This window comes from Anomaloglossus baeobatrachus, chromosome 10 (assembly GCF_048569485.1).
Source record: "Anomaloglossus baeobatrachus isolate aAnoBae1 chromosome 10, aAnoBae1.hap1, whole genome shotgun sequence".
Taxonomy (NCBI): domain Eukaryota; kingdom Metazoa; phylum Chordata; class Amphibia; order Anura; family Aromobatidae; genus Anomaloglossus; species Anomaloglossus baeobatrachus.
In genome coordinates, this window is record NC_134362.1 from 54,828,535 (window position 1) to 54,848,449 (window position 19,915).

Below are 19,915 nucleotides of genomic sequence, written 5' to 3' on the forward strand. Positions count from 1 at the left end.
GACCATTCGTTTGATTTCTAGATATAGTTGATGTCGAAAATCTTCCTGTCCGTTCAGTTCTTTACTTCTTGATTTCCATTCCATTTAGTCCCTCCAGGGATGCTGCCACCTTTCCCCCCTGGAATGTTTCCACTTTGGCCCCCAATGGGTCCTTTTCCACCAGTTCCCGGGGCTCCTGGAGCCAATGCCCCAGAAGAAGCCAATGCCGGACCTTCCACAGGTAAAAACGTTTTTTGTTTTTTTTTTTTTTGTTGTTTTTTTTTTTTTAATTTTATTTTTTTTTTTTCTAATGCTTCATTCTCAATACTATATCAAATTATTTTAAACTAGGGACAAGAAATAGGAAAAAGAGGAAACATTTTAAAGGATGGTCTACATCCCAAATAATGTACATGAACATGGCTTTGTGGAGCCCCAAACTAGGATATTTCCAAATATATAAAATTTAGGTGAAATGATTCTATAAAATGTAATTCTGGGAGACTTTTGTTCAATGATTTAATTGATTGGAGGAAGGATTGAGATGATCATCTGGAGATAATGTGGTTCCATTAAAAATATCAATTCTTTCCAATAGATCAGACCATTTATTTCCAAAAAAATAAAATTTAAAATTTTCTGGTTTTTGTCATAATTAATTAATTTTTTTTTTCCTTCCTTCTTTCTAAAATATAATTACTGCCACTGGATACTATTGTAAGTTTTCTGTACTCTTGCAGCATCTGCTCCTAGGCCTGGCGATGCATCCAACACTGCCGGTTCCGATTCATCATCTGGGACATCTCTGCCAGGCTTTCCCTTCCCACCTCCATTTTTGGGAATGCCAATGTTTCCTCCATTTGGTAAGAGAAGTTTTCCATGCTCCAGTCTTCCTTTATTTTTGTGACCAGCATGTATAATCACTAGTTTGATGTTACTTTTCTTCTTTCTTAGGTTTGCCCCCCATGCCGATGCCTCCTGCTGGCTTTGCTGGTATGACAGATGAGGAATTGAGGGCAATGGAGGGTCACGAGAGACAGAATTTGGAAGCCAGACTCCAATGTCTACAAAATATCCATACTCTTCTAGATGCTGCCATGTTACAGATAAACCAGTATCTTACAGTGCTGGCCACTATCGGGTAAGACCTGTTTGACGTTAGTAGATCAGGCAAAATTGAATTTTCCAGGTAAATTTGATTTGCAAAGAATACATTTTATTTTAATGTCCATTATTATGATCTGGGGTCTCTCTCCAGACCCCATAGCCTAATGAATGTAATATGTAAAAAAAAAAACCCCTATGCTTCCTTTTTAACAGATTAGCTCTCAGGCCCCTCCTCTACTCACCGCTACCCATCTAGTCCCCATTGCATCTTCTTGTCCTCAATCGTTTCCACTGAATTCCTAGGGCCTCTCAAGCTGTGCTGGGCTTCCGGCTTTAATCAGGCTGGGTGGGTTGTCTACAACCATGCAGGAGGTCATAATGTCAGGACGTGTACCGTTAAATTTCCTGCACGCGTGCACACAACCTTCCCAGTGAGTGGCGGGGCACGGTACTAATTTTTCCGTTTCAACAAAGATGTGGCTTGGTTTGCAGAAGGCGATCCACATGTGCCTGGTGCGAGTGATGCAAATGTTATGGTTCTCTGGCTTGATCACAGTTGCAATTCCATCCCCCCTCCCATCCCTGCAATTGCAGTTGATCTAATACTAAATTGCAAAAATCGCGTTATAAGCTTGTCAAGTGGGTCCTCTCACCCAGCCCGTTACAAAATTTAAAAAAAAAAAAAAAAAAATTGCATGGAAAGAAATGGCAAAATAACGCATGTGAACATACTCCTTTTAAAGTTTTGATGTTTTAACTTTTAAACATTATAGACAACAGCTGCTGACATTTGCCGTGAAACCTTAGTGTACTGCTGGCTTACATTACAACTGCAGTAACTTTGCCCAGAATCTTTTCACATTTCAGTATAACTTCCCACCTCTGGGTGTTTGCACTTTGATCCTAAACTTTATCTTTCCTTTTGCAGAGATATTTTATTGGTAACTGCAATGTGATACTGAGATGTGGCCATTATCACCAAGGATGGCTGTCAGCGCTGATTAGTTGGTTCCTCGCTGCTCACTGGTCTTTACAGAGATCTGAGTAGAATAGTCATATCATTGCAGCGGCAGCGCTAACGCCACAGTAATTACACAGCTTGGTAGTCCGTTGCATACATGACAGGATTAGATACAAAGCTCAGTGGACAATTACTGTGATCTGAGTTGAGCAGTAACATAACTGCTCCCCTCAGATCACTGTAATTACTGGTGAGCTCAGGTCTGTGCACCAGCACATCTGTGATTTTTGTTAGGGGGAACTCTTAACCAGGGTTCACTCGTTGCCTTCTGCCTGCCCTAATTAATGAGGATTAAGTGTATGCTTGAAAAATGACATTAGACACACACACACAGTTGGATGTTCATCTTTCCTCGATCGAGGTTGGCCCCAAAACAGACTGATTTATTCCAAGAAAATGCTCTTGTAAACTAGGAAAAGGGGCATGGTCTACAGTGGGCATGCCCGGGTGTGTTCATTGGTCAATGAGTTGAACAATGTGTTAGTCCATGAGCTGTAGTCCATGAGCTGATTGGTGGGCGTCATCTTAGGCAGGTCTATGATGTCATGGGGGCGGATCTGTGGTGATGCTGATGGGTGGGTCCATGACCTCATCGGGGCTGATCCATGGGTGTGTGTTACACTAGCTTATGTATAGAGAATCTATTTCATTGAACACAATCCCCTATGTCAAGAAGTTAATTAAGTGTTTAATCCAATGGCTCATCTCAAAAATTTCATCCGGTAATGTGTAATCACTACTGGAGGAAGTCATAGGGGCTCAGTGATTAGCACTGTGAATTTGCAGCAATGGGTCATGGGTTCAGGTTTCACTAACGGCTACAAGGAGTTTGTATGTTCTCTGCATGTTTGCGTGGATTTCCTCCCACACTCCAAAGACATACTGATAGTGGATTTAGATTGTGAGACTGCTTACGTAGGGTATAAATGTAAAAAAACCCTCAATCCTGATTTAGATTGTGCCCCAATGGGACCAGTGATAATGCCTGTAAGTTGCTGAAGGAATAAGATGGCACTATATAAACAAAACATAATAATAAAAAAATATTAGTCACCGCCCTGTTGCCCGGAAATGGACCCACTGGTGATTACAGTGATCTGAGCGGAGCAGTTATGTGATTGTGACTGCTTTGCTCACATCACAGTATTGAGTGGTGGACACAGGTCTGGGCACCAGGGCTGCAGTACTGCCTTCCTCTGCCAGCGAGTATATGTTAATGGATGAAATCACCGCCGGAGCACTAGTGCTTAGACATGTGGTCACCATTTATTACTATGATATGAGCGGATCAGACATAAGTGTCTTTCTGCTCAGATCAGTGATTACGGAGATAGAGTGACGTTGTAGCCAGTGCGTAGCACCGACCACAGTCAATGTCCTGGGAAATGGGTTCCAAAATGGGTTTTCTTTATCGTTCCTATGGGAGACCCAGACATTGGGTGTCTAAAAAGTGTAGCTCCTCCCTCTAAGCCTATACACCCCCTGGAGAACGAGATCTAGCCTGTTCATTGCTTTGTGTTCAGGAGGCATACATCCACACATGCATTCTCATCTGATTTTTCATTTTTGGAAAGATTTTGAAGAAAAGCGGGTCCAAGTCTGGACCCCCGGCATGTCCCTTCTCACCCCACTGTGTCGGCGGTGTTGTTAAGGTTGATTCCAAGGCTGGAGCCTTACATGCCGCGCTCCTTCACCATCCCTTGGGCTCTGGCTTGAAGTGGGAGCCAGCACGGTTCTCCATGCTTTGCAGGAGACCGGTCTCCATCCGCAGCCCTTCAGGATCCTGCTGGACGGAGCACTCATCCCCAGGGACTTGGAACCCTGCGTCTCAGCAAGCTAAGTACCTGAGACGTTTATATTCTGGGGGTCCCTGTACTTTATTATGGTGGGAGAGTGTGCTGTGTAACTTTTCTGACATTTCCGGCCGGTTCTCTGGCTGTCGCCTGAGAACCGCGCCGATGGTGCCTGCGCGCCGGCCGCATCGCTCAAATTTAGGCCCCGGCTTCGCCGGAGGCCTACTTTCGATTTCACTGCCCTCGCATGTCAATCATGCAGAGGGACAGTGCGGCTCCGCCCAGCGGCCGTTCGGCACAGGGGAGGGACACTCCTCTCTGAGTACATGTCCCCTCCCCTGTAAGTCTCCTTGGCCCTCCAGATACCGCTCTCAGAGCTGGTCCCGCCCCCTCTCCTCGCTCCGGCGCCATTTTATCAGCGTTTTTCTCTGCGATCAGCGCTGGCTGCAGCATCCCTGCTAAGCTGCTTGGGGGTCCGGGCTGTGGGATCTGGAGGGCACACAAACTGTCTGGTAAGCCACAACCTCCGGTTGTGGACCTTCTTATATACTCTCTGGGGGTCATTCTGGCTCAGAGCCCCCACTCCAGCAGCATGTCTCACACGAGGAGCAAGGCTGCAAGGCTGTACTCAGTATGCACTGCATGTAAGCTCGTGCTGCCTGAACCGAGCACATATCCACATTGTGATGCCTGCTCTAACCTGACAATGCCTCAGCCTGGAATCGCACCCACAGTGGTCCCTCCAACTGCTCCGGCTCCGGTGGCTGAACCCCCGGCTTGGGTAGAATCCTTCTCTAGGTCAATCTCCCAGTCTTTTGCCGACTCCATGGGACTTCTGTCCCGGACTTTGCTGAACATGCATCAGCCCTTTTCTCAGGGCGCCTCTGCTGCTAGGGCTCTCTCAGCGGAGCTCACAGAGGATTCTTCATCTGGTCCCAGACCCCGTCCTCCTAAGGAGACGTAGGGCTCCCTCCCCTTCCTCGTCTCGCGGCTCTGCTTCTGAAGCTGACTCGCCGGACGGGGAGGATGCCTTTACAGGGGGCTCGGAGGCTACCTCCATGTGCCCCATTGATCTGTCCGAAGGTGACTCAGATGTTAGTGATTTGATTGCGTGCATTAATTCGGTACTGGACCTCAATCCGCCAGTATCAGAGGAGCAACCCTCTCTGGCAGAAAAGCACCAGTTTACCTTGCCTAAGAGGACAAAGAGTGTGTTCTTTTAACCACTCCAGTTTTCAGGCCACTGTGACCAAGCCTAGGGCCTGTCCTGACAAACGCTTCCCAAAGCGTGGTTCTGATGACCGTTTTCCTTTTCCACCTGAGGTGGTCAAGGAGTGGGCTCATTCACCAAAGGTAGACCCCCCGGTGTCTAGACTCTCAGCCCGGACTGTTGTATCAGTGGCTGATGGCACCTCTCTTAAGGATTCCACTGACCGCCAGGTTGACCTTCTGGCCAAATCTGTATATGAGGCAGCAGGGGCCTCGTTCTCCCCATCTTTTGCAGCAGTGTGGGCTCTCAAAGCCATCTCTGCTTCTCTAGAGGAGATGCATTCCCTCACCAGGGAATCTATGCCCGAAATGGTTGCCTTAACTTCCCAAGCTTCAGCTTTTTCATCCTATGCCATGTCTGCCATGCTGGAGGCTTCTCACCGCACTGCGGTGGCTTCGGCTAATTCCCTCGCTATCCGCAGGATCTTGTGGCTTCGAGAGTGGAAGGCAGATGCTTCTTCAAAGAAGTACCTTGCTGGACTCCCTTTTGCTGGGTCCAGGCTGTTCGGTGAACAACTGGATGAAATTATTAAGGAAGCTACTGGCGGGAAGAGTACTTCCATGCCACAAACCAAAACCAGGAAACCTGTCCAGGGTAGGAACCAGTCGAGGTTTCGTTCCTTTCGTTCCTCCAACTGGTCGTCCTCTAAGCCCTCGGCCTCGTCCACTAACTCAGCCAAGGACCAAAAATCCAACTGGCGCACAAAGGCGCGTCCACTGAAGACCGCAGGAGCTGCTGCCACTAAGGCAGCCTCCTCTTGACTATCTGTCCGCGCCAGCAACGTCCTTAGTCGGTGGCAGGCTCTCCCACTTTGGCGACGCTTGGTTTCAACACGTCTCCGATCAGTGGGTGCGGAATATCATCTCCCACGGCTACAGGATAGAATTCTCTTCCAGCCCGCCAAACAGATTTTTTCTGTCAACTCCCCCCTGTTCCAAGGCCGCCGCCTTCGCTCAGGCCATGACATCCTTGCAGGCCAACGGAGTAATTGTACCGGTTCCCGCCCGGGAACGGTTCAGAGGTTTCTACTCAAATCTCTTCCTAGTCCCCAAAAAGGACGGTTCCTTCCGGCCCATCCTGGATCTCAAGCTTCTCAACAAGCATGTTCAGGTGCGGCATTTTTGCATGGAATCTCTGCGGTCAGTCATTGCCTCAATGACCCAAGGGGATTTCCTGGCATCCATCGACATCAGAGATGCCTATCTGCACGTGCCAATTGCAGTTTCTCACCAGCGTTGGCTACATTTTGCAATCTGAGAGGAACATTTCCAATTCGTGGCTCTCCCCTTCGGGTTAGCCACGGCCCCTCGGGTATTCACCAAGGTCATGGCAGCAGTGATTGCGGTTCTGCACCTCCAGGGGTTGGCAGTGATTCCTTACCTGGACGACCTTCTAGTCAAGGCTTCATCCAGCGCAGACTGTCAGAGGAGTGTCTCGCTCACTCTCGCCACTCTAGCCCAATTCGGGTGGCTGGTCAATCTTCCCAAATCAACTCTGACTCAGAGGCTCACGTACCTAGGGATACAGTTCGAGACTCTGACGGCACTTGTGAAGTTGCCCTTGATCAAACAGCAGTCCCTCCAGTTAGCGGTGCGCTCTCTGCTGAGACCCCGCCGTTATTCCATCAGGCACCTGATGCAGGTGCTGGGTCAGATGGTGGCGTCAATGGAGGCTGTTCCCTTTGCCCAGTTCCATCTGCGTCCTCTGCAGCTGGACATTCTCCGCTGTTGGGACAAGCAGCCTTCCTCCTTGCACAGGTTAGTGGCTCTGTCGCCACAGGCCAGGAGCTCTCTTCAGTGGTGGCTTCGGCCCCTCTCTCTGTCTCAGGGACGCTTCTTCCTGGCTCCGTCCTGGGTGATCCTCACCACGGATGCCAGTCTATCCGGCTGGGGAGCGGTATGTCTCCACCATCGAGCACAGGGCACTTGGACTCCGTCCGAGTCAGCCCTCTCGATCAATGTGCTGGAAACCAGAGCCGTGTTCCTGGCTCTCCTAGCTTTTCACCACCTATTGGCGGGCAAACACATTCGAGTCCAGTCAGACAACGCGACAGCGGTTGCCTACATCAATCACCAGGGCGGGACACGCAGCCGCCTGGCAATGTTGGAGGTACAACGCATCCTTCAATGGACGGAGGACTCCAAGTCCACCATATCCGCAGTCCACATCCCAGGCGTGGAAAACTGGGAGGCAGATTATCTCAGCCGTCAAACCGTGGACAGTGGCGAGTGGTCCCTGCATCCGGCAGTGTTTCAGTCAATCTGCCGCAAGTGGGGCACTCCGGACGTGGACCTAATGGCATCCCGTCACAACAACAAGGTTCCGATTTTACGTGGCTCGCTCCCACGATCCTCAGGCCTTCGCAGCGGACGCTCTGGTTCAGGACTGGTCCCAGTTTCGTCTGTCCTACGTGTTTCCCCCTCTAGCTCTCTTGCCCAGAGTCCTGCGCAAGATCAGAATGGAGGGCCATCGGGTCATACTCATTGCTCCGGACTGGCCCAGGCGAGCTTGGTATCCAGACCTGCTCCATCTGTCCGTAGAGGTGCCGTGGCACCTTCCGGACCGTCCAGACCTTCTCACAAGGTCCGTTTTTCCGCCAGAATTCTGCGGCTCTCAGATTGACGGCGTGGCTCTTGAGTCCTGGATCTTGACGGCTTCTGGTATTCCTCCTGAAGTCATTTCCACTATGACTCGGGCCTGGAAGTCTTCCTCGGCCAAGATCTATCACAGGACTTGGAAAATTTTCCTGTCCTGGTGTCGCTCTTCCGGCCATCCTCCTTGGCCTTTTTCCTTGCCGACCCTTCTGTCCTTTCTACAGTCCGGTCTGCAGCTGGGACTGTCCCTCAACTCTCTCAAGGGACAAGTCTCGGCTCTGTCAGTGCTGTTCCAGCGGCGTATCGCCCGGATGGCTCAGATCCGCACCTTCATGCAGGGCGCGTCTCACATCATTCCGCCTTACCTGCGGCCCTTGGATCCCTGGGACCTCAATATGGTCCTCACGGCCTTGCAGAAACCCCCCTTTGAGCCTCTTAGGGAGGTTTCCTTGTTTCGTCTTTCACAGAAAGTAGTCTTTCTAGTGGCCATAACTTCCCTCAGGAGAGTCTCTGATTTGGCTGCGCTCTCTTCGGAGTCACCTTTTTTTGATTTTCCATCAAGACAAGGTGGTTCTCCGTCCGACTCCGGACTTTCTCCCTAAGGTGGTTTCTCCTTTCCATTACCCTGCCTTCCTTTTGTCCGGCTCCTGTTCATCGCTTTTAAAAAGCTTTTAAAAAGCGTTGCATACTCTGGATCTGGTGCTGGCGCTCCGGATCTATGTGTCTCGCACCGCTGCTCTTAGGCGGTGCACCTCTCTTTTTGTGCTAACCACAGGTCGGCGTAAGGGCCTCTCTGCTTCTAAGCTGACCTTAGCCCGTTGGATTAGGTCGACCATTTCCGATTCCTACCAGGGTTCTCGGGTGCCTCCCCCGCCGGGGATCAAGGCACACTCGACCAGAGCTGTCGGTGCCTCTTGGGCTTTCAGGTACCAGGCTACGGCTCAGCAAGTCTGTCAGGCTGCCACTTGGACTAGCCTGCATACCTTTTCAAAGCACTACCAAGTGCATGCTCATACTTCGGCAGATGTGAGCTTGGGCAGACGCATCCTTCAGGCGGCTGTCGCCCATTTGTGAAGTTAGGCTCTACCTACTTCTCAGTTTTTCTGTTTACTCCCACCCATGGACTACTTTGAGACGTCCCAATGTCTGGGTCTCCCATAGGAACGATAAAGAAAAAGAGAATTTTGTTTACTTACCGTAAATTCTTTTTCTTATAGTTCCGTATTGGGAGACCCAGCACCCTCCCTGTTGCCTGTTGGCAGTTTCTTGTTCCGCGTCTTATCACCGGCTGTTGTCGTGGACAGAGTCTCCGGTTGTTCCTGTTCTTGCTCTGTTTTTACTTGTGGGTGGCTATTCTCCTTCAGCTTTTGCACTAAACTGGCTAGATCTCGTTCTCCAGGGGGTGTATAGGCTCAGAGGGAGGAGCTACACTTTTTAGTGTAATACTTTGTGTGTCCTCCGGAGGCAGAAGCTATACACCCATTGTCTGGGTCTCCCAATACGGAACTATAAGAAAAAGAATTTACGGTAAGTAAACAAAATTCTCTTTTTTATGATGCTTGCACAGTGGAAAGTCAATTGTTGAAGCTTATACTTTTATTTATTTATTTATTTTTGCAATCACTAGGCCCCCTCGTCCTCCCACGCCCTCTCCGCAGTCTCCTGTTGTCACAACAGACATAGTTTCATCCACTCAGCCTGAAGAAGCCCCCACTCCTGATGCATCCTCAGATGTCCCCGAAGCCTCGCAATCAGGTACTCTGCATGCGTATGACCAGCTGACTGTAGCTTATTGTCGCTTACATATAAAAATGAAATAATGCATTTTGTCTGACAGTTCCAGTAGAATCTACCAGTGAAGAGATTATCGACGACTCTGAACCCGGCACGTCAACAGAAGAACCAGATACTGCAGAGTTACGGAGACGTCGACTTCAGAAACTGGAAACGGGCACCTCTGAATCTCACTGAGGCTCCTTCTGACCTTTACCGGCACAAATAAACTGTGTACAAATCAGAAGATGAGCTTCTTTTGGACTTTGAATGAAAGCCGGACAAGACTTAAGCTGGACTTCTATAAATATATATTTTTTAAGGACACAATCCAGGCATTTTCATGAAAATGTTGGATAAATGGGGAAACTTGTAACCTCATTAAATGTGTTGGACTTGTTTCAGTAAAATGAAAATTTGGACTAGTTTACTTTGAGACGAATAAATCAATATGAATGATGGGGAGGCTATCCTACCCCATTTTTGGCATAGTATGGGCATCTTGGGTTGTTAATTTTATGAATGGGTATATATGGCTGAAGCAATTTCAGATCCCCTCCCCCAGGGATAAATCATGAATAGAATGTATTTTTTTGCATAGCCTGTCAATTTTTGAATAATGGGGTTCTGCCTCTTGTCGATCATGAAAATGGTATCTGCTGCCTTGCAGTAGCACCCCACATTTCTGTGTGCCACTGTGCTTGATACTGAAGCTTAGTCCTTTCCAAGAGCATCACCCCGACTCCTTCTTCATCCTACCGATTCATAGAGTTTGACGATCACTCCCGTGACGATGGGTGCATCTCCACAAGTATGTAGTCACATGTCTACTAGAGGTGCACTGCCACTCTCAATGCAAGTATATTGAGTGAGACTGGATAAGTCTAGTTGGAATGTGGCTAGAAGAATGCAGATTGTGCACTTGTGGTCACATAACCATCCTCAGTGTGGAGTGTGATTTATGATTTACAAGTCTGCAGTCACAAACCGATTGTAGACTTAAGCAGGTCTGTGCAGCATGCACAGTCCCAGGAGCCAAGCGCGAAAGGAATCTCTTCAGGACAAGAAGGGCATCAATATTCTCCTTGGGCTTCTATTGCCTCTCCTCAGGGGCAAAACTCTTCCAATCTACTACAAAAAGGGTTTTCCCCTTAACCTTTTTCATGGGGGGGGTTTACCTGAAAAATGTATTCTGTGCTAACTGGTGAAGGCAGGGAACCAGGAGTTTTGAAGTAGCAGCTTAGGACGACAAGCTTAAGGAGAGACACATGGAAGGAATTGGTGTTGCACAAGGAGGCTGGAAGCTTCAGTTTGTAGGACACTGCATTAATCTGCTCAAGAATCTCAGAGACCAACGAAGTGGGGACCCAACTAGTAGCAAGGCATCTTGAGATGGACATATCTGGAAGACAGAAATGCCTTATTTCCTGGCTAGAATGAGACAATCCAGATGCCTCTTATCTGTATGCCTTTTCATCAGCCATCAGCACTGAGGATGGCTACTGAAAGGTCTTGGTCTCTGCCCAGATTTTGGAGATGAAGCTGTGCAGGAACAATGTTAATGTGGAACTATTACTGCACCGGTGAAGACATGACAAAAATACAGGAAAGGTTTAATGCAAGGTGGTTTAATTCTACGCGTTTCGAAGTGTTATGCCACTTCATCAGGAAATCCACCAATATGACAATTAAGCCATATTGGTGGATTTTCTTATGAAAAACTGGGGTAACAGCAGCTTGCAGCCTCCAGAATCTGGATGTGACTGGACGCCTATCAGTCTGCGTAGGGTTAATCGAAATTCATTTATATTTGCCAAAGACAACAAAATCCCTAACTAAGGACTAATTATTAACCTCTTAACGACCGAAGGCAGTAATATTACGCCCTAGCGGTCAGTGTTACTGCCCGTGGTCTGCTGCCGGCAGCTTGCCATGATCGGCGCATATAGCTGATTTTCACAGCTGAGATGCGTGCCTGCCAGGCACGAGCAGAATCGTTATCTGCTCTTGCCGTTTAACCCCTTAAATGGCGCTGTCAATATTCGACAGCGCCATTATAACGGCATTTACTTACCGGCCGATACTGGAAGTCATGTGATGTGATCATGTGACTTCCGGTGGTTGTCATAGTAGCACAGGGTCATGTGATGACTCCTGTAGCTCACAAATTACTTTCGGTTTCACTCGGCCCGGAGCTGAGTGAGGCAGAAAATTAGCATATCCGCTGTTTACAGCTGTATAGCTGTGATCAGCAGATATGGCAGAGGGTTCAGATTGTTGATCCATATAGCCCCCTAGGGGGACTAGTAAAAAGTTTAAAAAAAAAAAACAAACAAAAGCTAAAAGTTCAAATCACCCCCCTTTCGCCCCATTGAAAATTAAAGGGTTAAAAAAAGTAAAAAAATATACACACATTTGGTATTGCCGCGTTCAGAAATGGCCGATCAAAATATAAAATCAATTAATCTGATTAGAATATTTTTGCTGCTACGCCGTTAACCAAACGACAAAATTAAGTTTTTGGTGCCACAAATTTTGCGCAAAATGCAATAACAGGCGATCAAAACGTAGCATCTGTGCAAAAAATGATACCGTTAAAAATGTCAGCCTGAGACGCAAAAAATAAGCAGTCACTGAGCCATAAATCCCGAAAAATGAGAACGCTACTGGTCACGGAATATGATGTAAAACGTACGCTACTTTTTTTTCGGACAAACTTCTGTTTTTTTTAACCCCTTATATAAAAGTAAACCTATACAAGTTTGGTGTCTACGAACTTGCAGTGACCTGAGGCATCACACCCACACATCAGATTTACCATATATTGAATAAAATTTCAAAAACTATAGTGCTATCGCACTTTTTTTTTTCTTTTTTCAGTTTTTCCGCACTTCCGGAATTTTTTTGCCGTTTTCCAGTACACTACAAATACACTATCGTAAAACGTATGGTTTCATTTAACAGTACAGCTCGTTCTGCAAAAATGAACCCTCACATGACCATATTGACTGAAAAATAAAAAAGTTAAGTCTCTTGAAAAAAGAATGGCGAAAAAAAAAAACTGCAAGTGAAATTGTCCGGTCGTGAAGGAGTTAAATAACCTTTATTTCATTTTTTTTTTAAAAAAGATCAAAGATACACAAAACTTTTCAAGTTTTTTTGTGTGTCTGTTCTTTTTTTTAAAAAGAAATTAAACAAAGTTTATATATTAATTAGTCCTTCGTTGGTGATTTAGTTGCCTTTGGTAAACTGTAAATTAATTGACGCCTCTATCAGACACAATGTAGAGGGGTAGACTATGCACCCGAAAGTCATGCTGGACAACTGCTCAGCGAGCAAGGGAGCAAAAAGACTGGACAAAGGAGTAACGTGGGCCATTTTGGAGAATCTGTCCACTACTACCCAGATGACAGAATAACCAGAAAACACTGTCTATCAGTGATAAAGTTCATTGAGATGTGCTGCCATGGAGTGGAAAGCACTGGTAGAGGTAGTAATGTCCAGAGAGAAGGGGTCTTCTTGCAGGCACAGGAAGAACAGGCTGAAATAAAGTCCACAATATGCTTGAGCAGAGTTGGCCACTAGTAATGCCGCGAGAAGTTTTCTTTTGCGCGGTGTGACCTGCAAACTTAAAAGTGCCCCCCACTGCAGCATTTGCTTACTGTCCGTTTCAGCGACAAAAATCTTTACGGGTGATACCAGAGACAAGCTTACCGGAGCTACCGTGAGAATTTTGCAGGGCTTAATGATGTGTTGAGGCTCCTTCTCTTGGTCTGCAGACAAAAAGGACCTGAAGCGTGCATTTGCCTTGACGTTCTGTTCAATCACCTGGAATGGAGGGGCAGCACTGTGGCTCAATGGTTAGGACTGCAGTCTTGCACCGCTGGGGTCCTGGTTTCATATCCCCTGTGTTTGCGTGGGTTTTCTCCGGTTACTTCAATTTCCTCCCACACTCCAAAGGCATACTGATAGGGAATTTAGATTGTGAGCCCCAATGGAGACAGTGATGATGCATGTAAAGCGCTGCCGAATATGTTAGCGCTATATATATATATTTTTCTCTGACGCCTCATTGGGGGACACAGGACCATGGGTGTTATGCTGCCTATCCATAGGAGGACACTAAGTAGATGCAAAAGTATAGCTCCTCCTCTGCAGTATACACCCCCTGGCCGGGCCAGGCAACCTCAGTTTTAGCTTAGTGTCTGTAGGAGGCACATCTTTCAAGGTTTAGCTATTTTTTGAGGGCGACGGTTTCCTTTTGGGACCGATCTCCGAATACCATCAACGGGCGGGAACGCGGAGTGTCTCCTCCACATACCCCCTCCTGCGACGCTGGATCCTTGGCTGCCTTTTACTGGACGACTGGTCCCACAGACACCGATTTTCCAGAGCCCAGGGTAGAGGCACAATTCCTCAGCCCCTCTTTGCAGGCTCTGAGTTGAACATGGCACCTGTGTGGCGGGACACAGCAAGCTGACTCTGCTATTTCCACTGCCTGGACTGAGGCAGTGTTAAGGTGAGATCCCCCCTGACTGGTTTCCCAGACAAAGGGAGAAAAGACGGTGCAGGGAAGGCTCCAGGACTACTGAATTTACAGTATTTATTATGAAAAAGTCCCTTGCTGATTGCAAGGAGGAGGGCCCCGGGGATCCTGAACACACAGTGTTAATTTTTCTCTAGCTGCGTGGAGGAGGGGGAAGTCCCTCGCTGTTTGCAGAAAATCCTGCACAGATAATTTACCGGTGGCAGGGGGAGGGCCCAGAGCTCAGGAACTCACACTGTTTATTTGCTCTGCTTATTTGCTCTAGCTGCGTGCTCTGATTGCAGGAAAGCCAGCAGAGATAATCCTCTGGTGACAAGCTATGTGCTGACTGGAGGGAGGAGAAAAACTGTGACAGAAGCTCCCTTCCTGCCGTTTTTTTTGCTACCGACAGCAGGGGGCACACTGACTTCTTCTTGGCACTCTTTTAGCGCTAAGCCCCGCCCCCCAAGAAAGCGTGCAAAGTTCTCCACAGAGCTTACTCCTTCCTGAGGATGCAGGGCCATTGGCTGATTCTGGTGAGGTACCTGCTTCACTTGTAGCTCTGCTGAGCATTGCTCTCCCTCCTGGCATACTCCTATTAGGAACATGCAGAATTCTAAGGGTACTAAGAGATTATTCAGCCTGCACTTCCTGCCACGCTGAGCTACCACGTAAACACACCTCTTCTCTCTGTGAGTCCTGTGCCCCTATAGCCCCCCAAGACCCCACCGCCACAACCGTCAGCCCAGAGCCTAGGGCTCCCAGCCCACCGGAATGGGCACAGTTTCTGTCCTAATCCATGGAAAAACTGTCACAGAACCTGGTTCTGGCTATGCAATGTCGTCCTCCACACCCTTCTGGGTCCCTGGACGGAACGCAGCCGAGGATACCCCTATGGAGGATTCTTCTGAGGTAATCTGGGCACATGCTTCACCGGTTGCAGGGATCAGGAAAAGCGCACACGGCCAGGTGTCTCCAGCACTCTCTCATGGCCCCCATGGCACTCCCTTGGGAGCACACAGGGCAGGCTCTCCCACACGCTCCACGGCTTCTGAAGAGCTGGAGGAGGGAGAATGCTGTTTGTACCAGGAGGATTCCTTGGTTTCATCCTCCCCAGATGATCAAACTGCAATAGACTCCCTTATAGCAGCAGTCAACCAAACTCTGCATGTGGAGGATCCCCCATCCACTACCACTGACCATGCGGTCTCCTTTAAGAGGGCAAGGAAACTCCAAAAGGTTTTTCGCTGATAACCCAAAGTTTCAGGATATCCTCACAAAGCAAAGGGAGAAGCCTGACAGGCGCTTCGGTAACCGAAAACTCATAGAGTCCTGGTACCCTTTTGCCTCACTTGCCCCTAAGGGCTGGGCCGATCCGCCCTCGGTCGACCCCCCCCCGGTCTCCCGCCTTGCCACAAAGACGCTCCTGTCTTTACCCGATGGTTCCTCCATCAAGGACCCGACAGACAGAGAGGTGGAGCACGTCGCCCGCTCTGCTTTTGAGGCTGCGGGTTCTTCCCTCTCGCCCTCCTTTGCCTCTGTGTGGGTCGCAAAGGTGATCTCGGTCTGGGCAGAATCCCTTAACACTTCGCTTGAGGAATCCCAGTTCACTCATACCTTCACAGAGGTAACAGCTCAAATTGCCGCTGCGGCGGAGTACCTCATGCAGGCCTCCATGGACGCTGCTACCTGCGCAGCGTTTGCCGTCTCAAATACCATAGCCATCCGTAGAGCTCTCTGGCTCCGACAATGGCGAGCGGACTCTGCCTCCAAGAAGTCTCTCACGGGCCTTCCCTTTTTTCCAGACCGATTGTTTGGCGAACGTCTGGACAAGCTCATTTCTGACGCCACGGGAGGAAAGAGTACCTCCCTCCCCCAGCTGAAGTCCAGAACGTCCTTCACCAGACATCCACAGTCCTCGTTCCGCTCCTTCGGAACTCATTGGTTGGTCAACATCCCGTGCTGTCCCTGCCACCAGCCGCGGACTACGCAGGGACCAACCTCAGCTCTCCCCGAAACCCACTTCGTCATGGCAGCCTAGACCGAAACAGTCCAGGACTAGGGAGACTCGTCCACGACGTTTTCCCCCCTCATGACTCCTTCGACGCCCTGGAAGACAACTCATTGTAGGAGGTCGACTGCGGCTCTTTCAACACATCTGGGCTGCCGCCTCAGACGACAGATGGGTGCGAGACCTTGTGTCTTACGGTTACCAGGACCCGACCCCCGAGTCGGTTTTTTCTCTCAAACCCCCCAAAGACTCGAAAACGACGCAAAGCTTTTTTCTCAGGAATCCACTTGCTCCAAACAGCAGGAGTGATAATACCTGTCCTGGACAACGAGAAGTTCAGGGTTTTTTTTATTCCAACTTCTTTGTGGTCCCCAAAAAGGATGGGTCAGTTCGACCCATCCTGGACCTCAAACACCTGAACAAACATGTGCACGTATGGAGATTCAGAATGGAGTCCCTAAGGTCCATTATTGCATCCATGGTTGAAGGGGAATTCCTCGCCTCCATAGACATCAAGGACGCGTACCTGCACATACCCATCGCCCCAGATCACCAAAAGTTCCTCCGCTTCGCAGTTCAGGACTCCCACTTTCAATTAGTAGCTCTAACCTTCGGCCTTGCCACCGCACCAGAGGTCTTCACCAAAGTCATGGCGGCCGCCATGAGCGTCCTTCACGCCAGGGGAGTAGTCGTTCTCCCTTACTTGGACGACCTCCTCATCAAGGCCCCTCCTTCCGCGACTGCTCAACCAGCGTACAGATCACTGTGAACACCCTATCCCGCTTAGGGTGGCTAGTGAATCTAGACAAATCATCCCCGATCCCATCACGATCCACCACCTTCCTGGGCATGTCCCTGGATACCCATCGGAGCTTGATCTATCTCCCCATGGACAAGATGATCGCTCTTCAACGAGCGGTATGCTGCCTTCTACGTCCTCCGTCTCGCTCCATTCGATTCAGCATGAAGATGCTCGGCAGGATGGTGGCGGCTAAGGAAGCAGTACCCTTTGCTCAACTGCACCTTCCGCCCACTGCAGCTAGCCCTTCTAGCGGCCTGGGACAAGAGCCCCTTCCCCCCGAACAGACATCTTCACCTGACGCCTTCAGTCAGGTACGCACTCCGCTGGTGGCTTCGGTCCTCATCCCTATCGAAGGGGAGATCTTTTTTCTCCCAGTGAACTGGCTGGTCCTGACCACGGACGCCAGCCTCCTAGGCTGGGGAGCAGTGTACCGGCACCACACTGCTCAAGGACGTTGGACGCCCCAGGAGTCTTCCCTACCCATAAACATCCAGGAAATCTGCGCGATCTTCCTCGCGCTCAGGGCGTTCTGTCCTCTGCTAGCGGGTCATCAGATTCAAGTCCAATCGGACAATGCGATAGCTGTAGTCTACCTCAATCGACAGGGGGACACCTGCAGCAAGACAGCTTATCTCGAGGCCCACGGGATCCTCAGCTCGGCCAAATCGACAGGGTAAGTGATATCAGCGGTACACATACCGGGAGTAGAGAACTGGGCAGCAGACTTCTAAGTCGCCAAGGCCTGGCCATCAGAGAGTGGTCTCTCCACCCAGAAGTGTTCCTACACATCTGCACTCGCTGGGGTACACCAGGCGTGGATTTAATGGCCTCAAGGTTGAACGCAAAGGTACCTGCATTCATAGCCAGGTCACGCGAGCCGCAGTCCATCGGTGCGGATGCTCTAGTCTACTCCTGGCACCACTTCCACCTGCCTTATATATTTCCACCTCTACTGCCGCGGGTAATCAGGAAAATCAAGGCAGAGGGAGTCCCGGTGATACTGATAGCACCGGACTGGCCCAGGCGCGCCTGGTACGCCGAATTACTACAAATGCTCGTAGACGTACCGTGGCATCTTCCAGGCATCCCAAACTTGCTGACCCAAGGGCCCATTTCCCATCAGAACTCCAGAGCCCTGAAGCTGACGGCATTGCCATTGAGACCTGGGTATTAACAAGAGCAGGATTCTCCCCCGCGGTTATCTCCACCATGATCAGCGCCCGAAAGCCTGCTTCATCCCACATTTACCACCGTACATGGAAAATCTTCCTTTCATGGTGCAGGGAAACTAACGTCCAGCCTATGCCTCTGGCCATCCCCAGAATTCTCGATTTTCTGCAGGTTGGCTCTCAGTTCCCTTAAAGGGCAGGTCTCAGCGCTCTCAATCTTCTACCAATGCAGCCTGGCGCAAAAACCGCAGGTCAAGACCTTCCTCCAGGGCGTTTCCCATCTAGTTCCCCCGTACAAACGGCCGCTGGACCCATGGGACCTCAATCTCGTTCTGGACGGTCTCCAGAGGTCCCCCTTTGAACCTCTCAAGGAATCCTCCCTTGCTCTTCTGTCCTGAAAGGTAACGTTCCTGGTGGCAATTACGTCCATCAGACGGGTTTCGGAGCTAGCACCACTCTCTTGCCGCGAGCCTTTCTGTTTTTTCATCAGGACAAGGTGGTTCTGCGCCCCCTTCCGGATTTTCTTCCAAAGGTTCCTACCTCGTTTCATTTGAACGAGGACATTGTTCTGCCTTCCTTTTGCCCACACCCAGTTCATAGGGTGGAAAGGTCTCTGCATTCGTTAGACCTCGTCAGAGCTCTCAGATATTACATATCCAGAACAGCCCCCTTTAGGAAAACGGACTCTTCGTTCGTCATTCCTGAGGGGCCTAAGAAGGGACAGGCAGCTTCAAAGGTGACTCTGGCTCGCTGGATTCATTCTGCGATCCAAGAAGTCTACCGCTTGCAACTCAAGCCCATTCCTAGTGGGCTGCAGGCTCACTCCACGCGAGCAGTTGGCGCTTCGTGGGCCATTCGGCATCGTGCTTCAGTGGAACAGGTGTGTAAGGCTGCGACCTGGTCTAGCCTACATACTTTTTCAAAGCATTACAGAGTCCATACCCAGGTTTCAGCTGAGGCAAATCTGGGTAGGAAAATTCTGCAAACGGCAGTAGAGCACCTCTCTCAGTAGGCGCTCCAGGCTGTCTGGGACTGGTTCCTAGTGCTTAGGTTGTGTTGTCTTCTTTTATTTTTCCCACCCATGGACTGCTTTAGGACGTCCCATGGTCCTGTGTCCCCCAATGAGGCGTCAGAGAAAAACGGATTTTTGTGTACTCACCATAAAATCGTTTTCTCTTAACCATCATCGGGGGACACAGCACCCACCCTGTTGCCCTGTTGGGCCTTGGTTCTCTCAGTACCTTATTTGGTTATGACTCTTTTTTTTCCTCATGTTCCTCTGTTGAGATAAGTTTTTACTGTTGTTTTTTTCTCCTACTGCTTGTGTACTAAAACTGAGGTTGCCTGGCCCGGCCAGGGGGTGTTTACTGCAGAGGAGGAGCTATGCTTTTGCATCTACTTAGTGTCCTCCTATGGATAGGCAACATAACACCCATGGTCCTGTGTCCCCCAATGATGGCTAAGAGAAAACGATTTTATGGTGAGTACACAAAAATATGTTTATTTATATATATAAAAAATAATATTATTATTATTAAATGGAAAAGAAAGACCACCGGCCTTGATGAGAATTCAGCCTCAATCGACTGCAGGTAAGCCAAGTTCTTGTGGTTGGTGTAGTTGACAACAGGATGCACAATCCCCCTCCAGCAGCAATAGCCACTTCTCCAGAGCTATTTTAACAGCCAACAATTCTTGGTCTACCAATCGAGTAGTTGTGCTCAGGAGCAAAGAAGGCCTTGTAAAAGAAGTCACAGATTACCATCTGACTGATAGCAGATTTCTCCAAGAGAATAACACTGGCCCCAGAGGAAGAAGCATCCACTCCTAAGAAGAACTGTTTGTTGGTCTGTAGTCTGTGCAGCACTGGA

At 49.2% G+C, this 19,915-nt stretch overlaps 1 protein-coding gene across 2 annotated transcripts in view; it reads left to right on the forward strand.

Annotated features, from left to right (window-relative positions):
* Nucleotides 1-10,031, forward strand: part of SYVN1 (synoviolin 1) — a 62,471-nt gene extending 52,440 nt beyond the window's left edge. For both annotated transcript variants that reach the window (XM_075326726.1, XM_075326727.1), the window contains exons 12-16: nt 89-220; nt 720-842; nt 934-1,120; nt 9,392-9,519; nt 9,602-10,031. In XM_075326726.1, coding sequence (XP_075182841.1) covers nt 89-220; nt 720-842; nt 934-1,120; nt 9,392-9,519; nt 9,602-9,735 — 704 coding nt within the window. In that variant the 3' untranslated portion in view covers nt 9,736-10,031. The remainder of the gene's footprint in view (nt 1-88; nt 221-719; nt 843-933; nt 1,121-9,391; nt 9,520-9,601) is intronic.
* The last annotated feature ends 9,884 nt before the right edge of the window (nt 10,032-19,915 follow it).